This window comes from Narcine bancroftii, chromosome 7 (genome assembly GCF_036971445.1).
Source record: "Narcine bancroftii isolate sNarBan1 chromosome 7, sNarBan1.hap1, whole genome shotgun sequence".
NCBI lineage: Eukaryota > Metazoa > Chordata > Chondrichthyes > Torpediniformes > Narcinidae > Narcine > Narcine bancroftii.
In genome coordinates, this window is record NC_091475.1 from 15,930,748 (window position 1) to 15,945,603 (window position 14,856).

The 14,856-nt window shown below is 41.8% G+C and overlaps 1 protein-coding gene across 1 annotated transcript in view; it reads left to right on the forward strand.

The window, feature by feature from the left end:
• Nucleotides 1–14,856, forward strand: part of itsn1 (intersectin 1 (SH3 domain protein)) — a 181,117-nt gene that overhangs the window by 144,907 nt on the left and 21,354 nt on the right. The window contains 7 exon segments of the mRNA XM_069888982.1: nucleotides 2,947–3,068; nucleotides 4,823–4,929; nucleotides 6,690–6,873; nucleotides 8,213–8,311; nucleotides 9,566–9,733; nucleotides 11,230–11,442; nucleotides 13,310–13,431. Coding sequence (XP_069745083.1) covers nucleotides 2,947–3,068; nucleotides 4,823–4,929; nucleotides 6,690–6,873; nucleotides 8,213–8,311; nucleotides 9,566–9,733; nucleotides 11,230–11,442; nucleotides 13,310–13,431 — 1,015 coding nt within the window.

A 14,856-nucleotide genomic window follows, 5' to 3' on the forward strand; every position in this document is an offset into this window, starting at 1 on the left:
TTAGATGGCCTTTAGTGAATGGGGGAAGGGGGGGGTGGTTGCCTGATGCCTTCATGTCTGGAGTTGATGATAATGAAGGATGAAAAGAGACATAGATTCCTTTTGAGAGTGGGTTCTAACTGAATTTGCCTTATATATGAATTTGGACTGCTTTTGCTTTTCTTGTTAGTTTTCATCATTCATAAAAAAGTGGAGAAATGCTTTACTTTGTAAAATATTTGAGAACTCTGTGGCTTTCAAGGCTCCTTCCCTGCTTGAACTGTTGTTCTTTCATGTCTTTGTACTTATCCTTTGATGTCTTTGTGTTCCTCCAGTTGTAGCAATTATAATTTCTTTCCATTGACAGGCATGTCAGTGGGAATTCGGCATGTCAAATGGTCACTTGATCACTGTAGAAACTAAATTGTACGTCAAGTTGCATCACAAGTGCCCAGGAATGCAGAAAGTAGCAAACGTAGACATGTCCGTTACAGGCTCTGACTTCCCATCCATTGCAGACATCGATCTGAGCCCCTGTCTCAAGAAGCCAGCCAACATCATAAAGAGCCCCTCGCACCCTGGCTACAACCTCTTCTCACTGCTACCTTTGGGATGAAGGTGCAGAAGCCCGTAGTCCAGCGTCTCTAGGTTCAAGAACAGTTTCTTTCCAATAGTGATCAGACTCTTGAACCTCCTCTTGGCACACTAATCGTGAACCATGGAACGATGTGTCTGAAGTTTAAGCATATTGAAAGTTCTAATATTTGTAATATAGTTTAAAATGTTCAGCTTGGTATCAAAATCTTTTTGCTAATTGAGGGAAATATTTTTCAGTAAGGACCTTGTTACTTGTAGGGATTAATGAAAGTTGTTATTTTTTGATGGGAAGTTAAACACAGACAAGTAAGTAAATTTGATCCTATCATTTGGTGTTTCTAATGAGCTTTCTCAGTGAGAAGGGATTATTGCAAAAGAATAGAATTTAAACTGTTCTGTTTGCATGTAATTCATGTCAATCGAAATAAATGGGGTGAATGTGCCAAGTTCTGGAAACCTTGTATTTGTTGCATAGAAACAGCCTATTCAGCCCAATTTTGTTCTTTCGCTTCACATCAGAAACAACCGAGCAAAGCCTACTTGTAGGAGAAAGCTTTGTATACACTCTCTGGGTAAAGAAACTTATCTTGACTTTCCCGTAGGATTTATTTGTGGCTATCTTATTTACACGTGGTGTGATTCATGACTACCCTGCATTTGGAAACATTTCCAATATTGCCAAATCATCTATTAGACCAACCCTCAGTCTTTACATTTTCCAAAAGCTTGCCAGCTGTCTCATCTTTTCTGGTTGACTTTGAATCTGATATCGTTCTAGAGAAACAATTTTGCAGCTTGTACCTTTATTTTATAACCAAAGCTTCTATACTTTAGAAGCAACTTGTATTTTTTTTAAAAAATGGTCTTTCCACAAACAAACTTTGATACTTGGTTGTTTTTTTGTTTTTATATTGATCTGCATCAGTATTTTAGCAATGTTGTTAACACCCTCTGCTTCTCTGACACATTCAGCAATAGGTGGTCTAATTTTTTTCTCACAAAAATGTTGATGATTTCGAGGAAATCAGAAGATCAGGTATTATCTATGGTAGGCGATTATATAGTTGGCATTATTGGGCTGAAACCCTTCATCTATTGTCTTCCACAGATGCTACCTGACTCCAAGTTCCTCTAACATTTTGTGTTGCAACAGCTTTCCAGCATCTGCTGTTTCTCTTGTTTTCCTCCAATTAATGATTTAGCCTGGCTTATTCATAGGACTGACAAGGAGTGACCTATCAGAGGATTGAGTTATCAATCACCTCATCGATTAGGCAAGTCATAGTCTCAATGTACGATCTCATGATCTTGGCAACATTGAAGACTCCAGCATGACAGCAGGTTATGTGTTACAATTGGTTCACTGTGGGCTGTGAATTTGACAGCAATAACAAGTTATATTGAAGATTAAAAGATGCAATGAGTCATCAAGCAGGAGGGAGATTGAAAACTTAGCTGAATGGTGTTCTAACAACAACCTCGCACTCGATGTCACCAAAACCGAGGAACTGACTGTGGACTTCGAGGGGAAAACCTGAGGTGCGTGATCCAGTGATCATTGGGGAAGAAGAGGTGGAGAAGCTAAGCAAATTTAAATTTGGGGAGTTGCTCTTTTGGAGGACCTCTCCTGGGCCCAGCACACGAATGTCAACATGAAGAAAACAAGTCAGCGCCTTCTACTTTCTCAGGAGTTTTGGGAAGTTCAGTATGATATTGAAAACCTTGGAAAACTTGATGTGTAGTGGAAAATGTGCTGACCAGCTGTATCATGGCCTGGCATGGGGGCACTCCATCATCAAGAGAATCTTCATGGAACGTTGCCGTCGGAGAGCAGCAGCAATCATCAAGGACCCATGCTACCTAGGACATGCTCCGTTCTCGCTGCTAGCATCAGGAAAGAGGTGCCACAAGACTCAGATTCAGGAACAGTTGCTACCCCTCCACATCAGACTTCCTAAATAAACTCAATTAGAGACTCATTTAAGGACACTAACTTTGCACATTATTTATTACTGAATATTTACTTTCTGTATTGCACAGTTAGTTTGTTTATGTTTCTTTCTTTTGTATAAATATCTTTTCTTGAGTACAGTTTTTTAAATTCTGCCTGGCCCATAGGATAAATAATCTCAAGGTTATATGTGATGTCATGTATGTACTCTGACAATAAATCTGAACTTTGATGATTAATCTGATTTCATGGTACTTCTTAATTCTGTCCATGAAATGTTATTTGCATGATACTAGTTCAAACTTCCAATATTAATGATGTTGGTTATTTGTGTGGACTCTGGATCGGCAGCTTTTGAAACTGTGTATGTGGAAATGCTGTGAGATGTATATTATTTAGTCTCCCCCTCTTCTGCATAGGGTGTGCTGACTTGCATTTGTTGGACATGCTCTCACCATCAGAACGAAAGCGGCAAGGTTATATCCACGAGCTCCTTGTGACGGAGGAAAACTATGTGAGTGACCTGCAACTCGTCACTGAGGTAAGAGAAAACTCTTCAGGCTATGGGGGGGGGGGGGGGGGAGCATGCGTTTTCCAGCAGATCGGAAGGCGAATGGGTGCACCCCATTTTCATTCTCCATCATGCAATGTCTTTGCAAAACTTGCAGCACCATTACTTTTGATTCAGGGTCTGGTGGGAGTGAGGGGGAAATTCAGAGAGAGACCCTACTCGGAGTCAGACAGAAAAAGAACATAGATTGGGTGCCAGCAGAGCCCATTGCATTTCTCAATGACGTGGATGCACTCCGTGGCAAATCTTGCTTGCATTGGGATAGTGAAGGTGACCAGTGAAGCGATTCTTTTTACAGCAATGATACTGAGGCCCTTGCACGGAGGAAATGGAGGTACACACGTTAGAGCAGGTGGAAGGTGCAGCCTTTGTAGTGGGTTTCAGTTCATTTTTTTTAGCACCAGGTCACAATGAGCAGATTTATTAAATTCCAGATTCGCCAACCAATGTTACTGTTGAATTTCCAATGACGTCCCTTCTATAATGAAGCAAGAACTAAAGAGTATTTCACGGAAAGCTTTCCGACCATGGGCCCCATATAAGTTTGGCTTCAGAAATTGCAAATGTTTTATGTCTTAAAATAAGGTACCATATTTTGAAGATGTTTAAAATTGCTTTGCTGACCTCACCTTTAATAACTTGTTTGCCTCTATCTTGATGCCTTTCTAATCTTTGTTTACTTTCTGAGGTGATGGTGAGCTTTTCTGTCAAAATCTCAATGAATCGATCAATTACCTGCCGCATTTTCTCATGACTTAGAACATGATAATGCCATTCATTCTGTTATATCGTCCAATTTGCTATCATCTGTAAATTTCAATAGCTACTCGTACAAAATTATGAATATAATTCATGAATAATCGAAATCCCGGTACTGTTTTTTAGATAACAACATCGAGGACCAAAGGGCCTGTATTGTGCTGGAGTCTTCTATAAGTTTGAGGTTTACACTTACTTGCTACATTATGCCTGGTACAGTGAGAAGGGTTCTTCTGTGAGCATGGTTGGCATAGCGGTTAGCACAACGCCTTTACAGCACCAGTGATCCGGACCAGGGTTGGAATCTTGTGGTATCTCTGAGGAGTTTGTATGTTCTCCCCCGTGTCTCTGTGGGTTTTTCCCGGGGGCACCAGTTTCCTCCCACCGTTCAAAACGTATTGGAGGTTTAGGTTAATTGGGCAGCACAGACTGGTGGGCCGAAATGGCCTGTTACCGTGCTGTATGTCTACATTTACTAACATTCATGGTAGAAAAACAAGAGGACATTTTACAAAGTATAAAGTGACAAAGAAAAAAAAGATCAGTTAATACCAACAAAGAGCCGCGTGATAGCACTGTTGTGGGATTCATTCAGGAGCCTGACGGCTGAAGGAGGAAACTATCTTAAAGCCTGTTGGGGCATAATTTCATACTCCTGATAGGAGGAGAGAGAAGAGAGTGTGTCCGGGGTGTGATGGATCCTTCATTATGTTGGCTGCCCTTCCTAGGCAGTGGGAGATGAAGATATAAATTAAATCTTGTAAAACACAACTTAGAGAAACATTTTAAAGTCATGCATATTTTGTCTTGATTATTTCTGTCTGTTGGGTCCATTGGGGGGAGGGGGCACTTATTCCTGGATATTTGCTGAATGATTTTGTTGATGATCTTTCTTTGCTCTTTGAATGATTTGCTAACCATAAATGACCTGCTGTAGCTGTTCACGATCTGCCTTGGTTCATTAGGTCTTTCAAAAACCATTATTCGAGTCTGATCTGTTGACGGAGAAAGAAGTGACCATGATTTTTGTGAACTGGAAAGAGCTCATCATGTGCAATATCAAATTGTTGAAGTAGGTACCCCTTGCTGTGGACATCTTGATGCCATCAATCTTTTCTGTACCTTGATATCTCTATCTGTTCCTATATTAAATACCCTGTTGCAATGATAAAGACAAAAAAAAAATGCAGTCCCCTTTCAAAACATTGTGAGGTCTGGAATAATGTTTCAAACAAGAAAATCTACAGATGCTGGGGTTAAGGGTCATGCACAAAAGTGGTCAGCATCCAGAGGAAGTAAAAGGCAATTAACGTTTTGGACCTGAGCCTTTCGTCAGGCCTGAACCGTTGATTGCCTTTTACTTCTTATGAATGCTGTGCATCCTACTGAGTTTCTCCAGCACTTTGCCCACTGAATAACTAATGATTACTCTTTATTTCCTTCTGGCCCATTGAGTCCGTGTTGGTTTTGAGAACCTTCCCATCAGTTTCATTCCCCCTCTTAATTCCCTGTGACTCTGTCCTCTCTTATGTGCCCATAAATTCCCCTCCCCCCCCCCAACAGGGAGGGGTGGGGTGGAATTCAGCCCACCAATGTGAGGATGTGCGAAGAAACTGGGATATCTGGCGCAAACCTGAGGTCACTGGGAGAGGGTGAAAATGCAGAAGGTCAGGATCAAACCGCTGGAGCTGTGTGATAACAAATGGAACTGGCAAGCCCTCGTACCCTCAAATGAGCAGGACATCCAAGTTAATCATCTCCACGTGAATGTGACATTTTCCCAAGAAGTCAAAGAACATAATCCCATTTTTGCTCCTGGAGGCGACAGAATTTTTATTCCATCCCCGCATATATATTTGTTCTCCTCGGAATTCAAAGGAAGTTAGAGGCTGGGCCATTCCAAATCTTCATTATGAACCCAAACTGAACTTAATTTCACCAATTTTTGGCAACAGGAAATTTGTTATAAAAGCAAGTGTTGGAAATCAGAAATAAAAACAAAAAATACTGGAGACATCAGAAGTAAAATACGAACGTCTGTAAACACTGTGGTTCAAATAAAAACACAATGCTGGAGAAACTCAGCAGGTCAAACAGTGCCCTTTATATAGCAAAGATAAATACTAGTTATGTATCTTTATCTTGCTGAGATTCTCCAGCATTGTGTTTATACTGGAGAATTGGCCTAACCTGCAGGGGAATTCCAACTCATTACATGTCTATTTTTGCAACAAGAAATGTGTAATTTGTTTGAAAGACAGCAGTTTGTTTTCCTCCTTTCTGGCTTCTATGTTGTTTGTTGAATTACTCTCACATAGAATAACATAATGAGAAGTGTTGTCTTTGGAGAGATTTCTGACTTTTTACGGATTGCACAGGGGCATTTGGATATAAGATTCACCCCTGCTCAGGTGGAATTGCACTGGCAGATCATCACTAGTGCGTTAACACTGCATGCTTAGCACAGCGGTTAGTGCAACTCTTAGAGCACTACCTACTCAGGTTTGAATCCAGCACTGCCTGTCAGGATTTTGTACGTTCTCCTCACGTCTGCGTGAGTTTTCTCCGGTGCAGCAGTTTCCTCCTACCCTTCAAAATATGCAGGGATTGTAGGTTAATTGGGGTATTTGGGTGGCATGGGCTTCTAAATTAAATTAAAACTGCCGATATCAACAGGTTAATCGTACCCCTGAATCTCACAACCATTGGCAAAAGAAATAATTATGTTTAATGCCAGAAAAGTGCTGTAAATGTTTCATGCAGATAAATGTATATTTTAAAGATAATTTTCAGTGTACTGAAGAATGCACTTCTGCTTTCCCCTTACTGAAGGGCACTGCGTGTCAGGAAGAAGATGTCAGGGGAGAGAATGCCAGTGAAAATGATTGGAGACATCTTAACTGCACAGTTGCCTCACATGCAGCCATACATCCGCTTCTGTAGTTGTCAACTCAACGGAGCTGCCCTGATCCAGCAAAAGACTGATGAAATTATGGAATTTAAGGAATTTGTCAAAGTGAGTGATTGCCCTGTGGTGTTGCACAACAAGTGTGATCACCATTTTACCTCTGTTTAAATTGAACATTTCTGTAAAATATTACTGTTTCAAGATTTATTAGTTATTAGTCCTCTTGGCTTGGGTCGCATTCTCACCTCTAAGTCAGTAGGAACATTGGCACTTAACTTAAGCTAACACTTTAAATGAAGCCCTGAATAAGTGAGGCATTGCTAAAGGTTCTGTCATGCAGCTCTGAGAGCATATATGGCATATAATTCAAGGAAGACTGAATTGAATATAAATGGCATATAATTCAAGGAAGACTGCAGATTTGCCCTGATTAGCAAGATTACTGAATCACTGGTTCATCTGTTTGCAGTTTCTTGCGATGTTCATTGGCTTAATTTTAGAATGCGACCCCTGTGACCATAGGAGATGCTCCACCTGCACCCACACCTACTCCCTCACCAACATTTGGGACCCCAAACAATCCTCCTTTCCAACATTTCATTTGTGTATTTGCTGGGGTCATCAACTGCATCCAGTGCTCCCATTGTGGTCTCCTCTACATTGAAGAGACTGGATGCAGACTAGGAGATCGCTTAGTTGATCACCTTGGCTCTGTCCACCGCAATAACATGTGTGGTGATATGTAATTACACCACTAGGTCACCAGGGGTCGTCCCGGTGACCTTGTACATAAAGCAGTCCAGAGCTACAGTCTAACCTTCCAGGTTAGTCTTGCAGAGAGACAAGACCTCTTCGTGTACATATTAGTTTATTAAAGCTGTCTTATACTCACACTGCTGGTGTGGTTATTGTCAGTACAACATGGATCTCCGAGTGGCCGCCCATTTGAATTCCCCGTCCCGTTCCCTTATTGACTTGTCTGTCCATGGTCTCATGTACTGAGACCACCCACAAATTGGAGTAACCATTTGGTTACTCTCCAACCAGATGGCATTGACACCAACTTGTCTAGTTTCCCCCCCCCCCCCAAACCCATTGCCTTTCCTGAGCTCTTTCTTTCCTTTTCCCCTTTATTCAAATCAGTTCTCACATTTCCTCTTATCAGATCGCATTGAAACTTATTGTTGGTCTCGACTCCACCCTCTCCCATTCTTCAGTTCTTATTCGGACACATTCCTATTCTTTGATTATACCTTAAAGAAGGGCTCAGGCCTGAAACATCGGTAATGTATCTTTATCTCCTATGGACTCTGCGAGACTGGCCGAGTTCCTCCAGCATTTCTGTGTTTTTACTAATTTTAGAATGAAGAGACCACCGGGTGCTTTTGGATAGCTTACAAAGCATTAAACATTTTGAATTAATATTTTTCTACTCTTACTTTGACAGAGACTAGCAATGGACCCACAATGTAAAGGAATGCCACTCTCAAGTTTCTTACTGAAGCCTATGCAAAGGGTAACACGCTATCCCTTGATAATAAAAAATGTAAGAACACATTCTTCTCTAAATCTTTTCTCAAGGTGGATGCTTTGAGGAGTTTTACTTTCCTCCTTTTATATCGGTGATCAATTATAAAATGCACCATTTTGTTGGATTGATGCAAGATGCAGGGAATCTTTATTATGTGAATTATGTGAAGGATTGTGTTGTGTTGCTTCTTGTTGCCCCCCCCCCCCCTCCTTGATATCTTAAATATCAGAATAATGTATTCCTGAAAGATAAAACTGTCTTTTGATGGATAAACATGTGCCACATCCAGACTTTCACTGGAGAGTATCCATCAGTAGTTGCTTATGTATAAACTCTCTGTGAATTCTACAACTAGAGAATATGATTTTTGTAAAAATTTCATTGAAAACTCCCTTTGTGTGCTTCAGTTGGTGTTAAGGCTACCGGCCCCCATCTTGACATCATTTTACAAGAGCACAATTGAGGTCCTGCCTGGCTGCATCATTGCGTGGGATGGTAGCTGCAATACAATGGACCAAAGTCAAATACAGAGGATTATTAAAATCGCCGAGAAAATCTCTGAGGATCCCTACCATCCATCACACAGTATCTTTGACCGACAGCTATCTATGATCAGGAAGGAAGTACAAGAGCATCAAAATTAGGACTTCCCAGCTGGGAAATAAGTTCTTCCCACAGACTGTGAGATTGATGGTTTTATGGCGGCCCCTCGAGGAGCCTCACAAGACGAAGGACGAACGCGACAATCCAGTCGGCTGCACGAGGCCCACAGCACTGCCCTTCAATTGGCCTCAACTAAAAGAGCCTAACTGGCCTATCAAGGAAAGCGGATCACAAATGCACCAATCAGCACTGAGGGGGCTTTGACCATGCCCCTCAGTTTGAGAATAAAAGCAGGGCTGTGAGCCCAATCAAGCTCAGTGTTAACTACACTCAACTGGGGTTCATGTTGTTTGTTCTGGGAACAGCGTGTTCTTTCTGAGTGAACCTGCATACAGCTACAACCTCTCCTGTGCTTATAGGTTCCACAGAGCCATAGCTTGTATGGTACAGCTATGGTATCCTGTAACCTTGGGTCTCATTAAAGAAATGGAGTAAATTATTCCAGAATATTTATACATATTTACTTTATGTACATATGTGATTATTGTGTGCCCTTTGAAAAATGTATGTCTGCACTGTGATCTGGAGAAATACTGGTTATATATATATACAGTCAGATAATAAACTTGAACTGAAAGTAATTTTTCCTTTTTGCAAATATCCTAGATTCTGGAAAACACCCCTGAAAACCATCCTGATTTCAGCCACTTGAAGCAGGCCCTTGAGAAGGCTGAGGAGCTGTGTTCCCAGGTGAACGAGGGAGTACGGGAGAAGGAAAATTCTGACAGGCTGGAATGGATCCAGACACACGTCCAATGTGAAGGGTTGTCTGAGGTGAGGACTGGGACACAGTCAATGTCATGGTTCCGAATGATTGATCCCGAATAATTGCATAATTGGAAGAGTGCTGTGGGTAGAATTAAAATCTCTTGCTGAATGCGTGGAGTCAAATTTCATGACCTTAATAGTTTGGGATGGGAACGGTTAAAATGTAATGGGGTTGTTTTGTAGTTTTGAGGGACTTGTAATTACTTTCTGGATTTCAGTGCCAAATTCTGCAAAACTTGAACAAATTGGGCCCCAAGGGTGCATATTTGATATTTTGACAGCATTATATGTAGTTATGCACTGTGTGTTTGCTATGCAGAATGTATTAAATAAAGATTAAGACTTGCATATTTGTGTTGAAGCCAGCTGCAAACCACTTATCATTGTGGAACGTTTCCCACTTGGAGCTTTCTTACTTAAATTTATCCAGGCCAATTAGCATCATCTTTCAAAATGGTGGTCTGGTGCCTCCTCCATGCAACCACTGTTCCCCAGGTTAGGGATGGATATAAAAGCCACATACTGCAGCAGGGGTCATTCATCAGCTCTTGACATGAAGCAACATTTCAGCAAGAGTGTTGGCTCTCCATCACTCTTTGCAGTAAGAGAGCCATTAGTAAAGATGGTAAGAGAGATGCATTACAGCCTGTGAAGATAAGGCACATCTGTGCCTCAGGCCTGTCATGTGTGACCAAGAGAGCTCCCCCACACATCCAAATCAAGAATGCAACTCGAATGTTGTCGGGAAAAAAAGAGAAATGCAAAAACAGCAGATGCTGGGATCTTGGACAAACTGTGAGCTGCTGGGGGAACTTGGTGGGTCGAGGCAGGCAGCCAGGTCCCGAAACACTGACCGACCGTTTCCGTCCATGGATTCTCCCCAATTTGCTGAGTTCCTCCAGCAGCTTATTGTCAGAATAAAAGTTTTGGAAGACCAATGACTTCCTGCCTGTGGGACTGTATTTCTCCCCCTCCCCCCCTCATCATTTTATTCAGTCACCTGCCTACATTTTGCTCACACCTTGATGAAGCTCGAAATGTTGGTTCCCATCTTTATCTTTGCTCTATAAAGTATACTGATTGACCTGCTGAGTTTCTCCAGCGTCGTGTTCTTACTTCAACCAGGGCGTCTACGGACCTTTGTGTTTTACTTCTGAAAGATTAGGAAGTTGGTCAGTCCCAGCTGAGTCCCTCTTGGTTCACTCAAAATTCCAACACCTGCCGTTCTTGTTTTTCATGGTTATATGCAAACACAATAAAGTTATAGCGGTTTTATGATAAACACTTTAAAGTCATTTTCATGAGCTAAATCGTACTTCAAATCAAACATTATTAGATAAAAGTGCCCTGAATCACTGTTTGTTTTCTCTCATTTGTCAATGTCAAGATTATTTACAGTTAGATTAGGTTAAAGAGTAGATTTAAATTGATGGTCTTTCATACTTAAATTTGAATTATTCAATGTCCTGACGAATAGATGTTTTTTCATCTCTTTATTTCAGCAACTTGTTTTTAATTCGGTCACAAATTGCTTGGGTCCACGGAAATTCCTGCACAGTGGTAAACTTTACAAAGCCAAGAGTAACAAGGAACTTTACGGATTTCTTTTCAATGATTTTCTGCTACTGACACAGATCATTAAACCACTGGGTTCCTCAGGGACCGACAAAGTCTTCAGCCCCAAGTCAAACCTGCCGTACAAAATGTACAAGACAGTAAGTATTAACCAAGGTGTACCTGTTTTTTCTCCCTCAGAAAGAGGGAGAGAATGTATTGTGCATTTTTGGCTCAGTAGGTCCAAGCATCTGAAGTTACTCCACAATGGACAGGATCATGAGCTTAGTGCAAATCCTGTTGAGGGCAGGGGTAGAAAAGGCATCTATTACAAAGCTATTACAGCGCCAACAACCCAGGTTCAAATCCGTCATTTGTACGTCCTCCCTGCATCTGCATAAGTTTCCTCCAGATCCTCCTTTTTCCTCCCATGTTTGGGGTTAGAAGGTTAATTAGTCACATGGGTGTATGGGGGGGGGGGCATGGGCCGGAGGGGCTTGCGCCAATTCTCCAAAATCAGATAGATAGATAGATAGATAGATAGATAGATGATAGATGATAGATGATGGATAGATGGATAGATGGATAGATAGATGGATGGATGGATGGATGGATGGATGGATGGATGTGGAGATGTGGAGTTGGGCATCAAAGTTGTAATGTATTATGTTAGATAATTGCTGGTGGCCAGTTCCCCAACGTGATGTTAACATGAGATACCAGTGAAGGGTGGTTTAGCCACCTCAGCAGTATTTAAGTAGGCCACTGATGGTTAACCATTTAGATATGCAGAGTGCTGAGGAGATTAACCAGCCCTAATTGCTCTTGAGACGATGGTGGTGACCCACCTTTGTGAATCCGCTGCTTAAGGTTTTCCTGTGGTGCTGCAGGGCAGGACTCTGAGCCAATAATGGTGGAGGACCCACAAAATGCTTCCAAGTCAGAATGTTGTACCACTTGGAGAGTTTCCATTCAGCTTGTCTTTGGTAATCTAATTTATGGCTTTGGAAGGTGGTCTTGCAGTAGACTGAAGTGCATTTGGGAATTATAAAAACACACTGGGGAGATTCAGCAGGTTAAAGACATTCTTTATAGAGCAAAGATAAAGATACATAACCAACATTTTGGCCTTGAGCACTTCATCAAGGTATGAGTAAAAGGTAGGCAGGTGCCTGAATAAAATGGCACAGCCCCACAAGAGAAGTGAGGGAGAGCACTCCAGCAAACTGGGAGGGGGGTGGCTCCATGATCGGAGAGGGAAGGGGATGGAGAGCTGGAGGTCTGAAAACAGGATAGAGAAGAGAGAGAAAGAACAGGGAGTGGGCTAACAGAAACTGGAGAAGTCGATGTTAAATACCATCCTATTGGAGAGTGCCCAGGTGGAATATTAGGCATTGCACCTCCAATTTGTGGGTGGTCTTGGTTAGACAGTACATGAGGCCATGGACAGACATGTCAGCATGTGAGTGGGGTGCAGAATTGAAACGGTTGGCCACTGAGAGATCCCTATCAATGATACGAACAGAGTGAGGGTACTTAGCAAAGTGGTCTCCCTTTCTGCGCCCAGTCTCTCCAATGTAGAGAAGGCCACAACAGGAACATTGGATGCTGTAGGTGACTCCCACAGAATCACAAGTGAGATATTGCTTCACTTGGAAGGACTCTTTGGGGCACCAAATGTTGGTGGGGGAGGAGGTGTGGTTTTCACTCCTTTGTTTGGTGATTGATATATACAGCCATGACTCTAGGTAAGATTGGAGGGAATCATTGTTTAGGTTGGACAGTGGAGTGTCAGTGGAGTGTAGCCTTTGTGTACATTTGATTACTATTCCTGGCAGAGTTGTGCAGAGGCAAACACTTATACTCAGGGGTGTGACATTTTCAAACCGCAAATTTTCAAACAGCTCAGGAATGACTTGTTATGTGCTGTTATTGATCTGTCATCAACTCGTGCATGAATGGTCCAGCTAACAATGAGTTTTGGAACATGCTTATTTAATACCCTTTTCATTTCTGTGATGTTTGCAGCCTATATTTCTGAATGAAGTGTTGGTGAAGTTACCAACCGACCCTTCTGGAGATGAGCCAATTTTCCACATCTCCCACATCGACAGGGTATACACACTTCGTGCAGAGAGCATCAATGAAAGGCAAGTGAGAACCAGCAATGACAACAATTTACTTCTGGAGCATCTCAAGTTCAAGTTTATTTTTAATCATATATTTCTACTAGTACAACTGGAGAAAACCATGTTCTTCAGTCCTCGGTGTAAAAACATGTAAACATGTCTGTCGTCATAGCGCACACATTTACAAGGGATTTATATGCAGTACATATATAAAAATAAATAAATAGTAGCCTCAGAGGATTTGTATGAGAAGTTCATCAGTCATTCAGCATTCTCACTGCCCGTGGGAAGAAGCTGTTCCTCAGCTTGGTGGTTCTGGCTCTGACACTCCTGTTTCTCTTCCCTGACAGGAGGAGCTGGAAGATTATGTGTGTGTGTGTGTGTGTGTGTGTGTGTGTGTGTGAGTGTGTGTGTGTGTGTTGTTGGGGGAAGAGAAATTCTGGTGATCCTGTCTGCTGTTCCTGTGGATTGACCTCCTATCTAATGCTCTGCAGCAACTGTACCACACTGTGATGCAGCTGACCAGGGCGCTCTCGATAGAGCCCCTGTAGAAAGTTGACAGGATGGTGGCTGGTAGCCTTGCCTGCCTCAGTGTTCTCAGAAAGAGCAGTAGCTGTCGTGCCTTCCTGACCAGTGAGGAGATGTGTGTCCATGATAGGTCACTAGTTAGGTGAAGTCCAAAGAACTGTGCTCTCCGCTCTCTCTACAACAGAGTTGTAGATGGTGGTTGTTCCTGGTCCCTCTAAAGTCCATGATCATCTCTTTCGTCTTGTCCCCATTGAGACTCAGGATGTTATTCCCCCTGTCTGTTTGCTGGTGTGCCCTCCCTCCCTTATCCTGTGGGCCTCTGCTCCTCCCCAGTACCATTTTATTAAGGCACCTGCCTACACCATAACACGATTTTCCACCTCTTCTGTCGTGCGGCTCATTGTTTTTTTAAATAATTTTTTTATTTTTCAGACTATGAACCATTTTAATCAAAGTACACACAAACATTTCCCTCTTGAATACACAGTGTCATTTTATCCCCCTTCCCTTCCCTCCCTCCTTCCCACCCCCCTCCAAACCCATTAAACGTTCAACATATACAATACAATAAAACCATAAAACAATGAAAATAAACAAGAAATGTGGATCATCTGTTTTTTTTACACACTGAATCAAATCGTTTGTCTTCTTATCATTTTAGGGGGTGGAGGTCCGAGGCAAGCTCTCTCTGTTATGTTCCATGTACGGTTCCCAAATTTGTTCAAATACTGTGACTTTTTAAATTATATGTTATTTTTTCCAATGGAATACATTTATTCATTTCCATGTACCATTGCTGTATTCTCAGGCTCTCTTCTGATTTCCAAGTTGACATTAAACATTTTTTTGCTACAGCTAAGGCCATCATAATAAATCTTTTTTGCGCTTCATTCAGTTTGAGGCCTAAATCTTTACTTC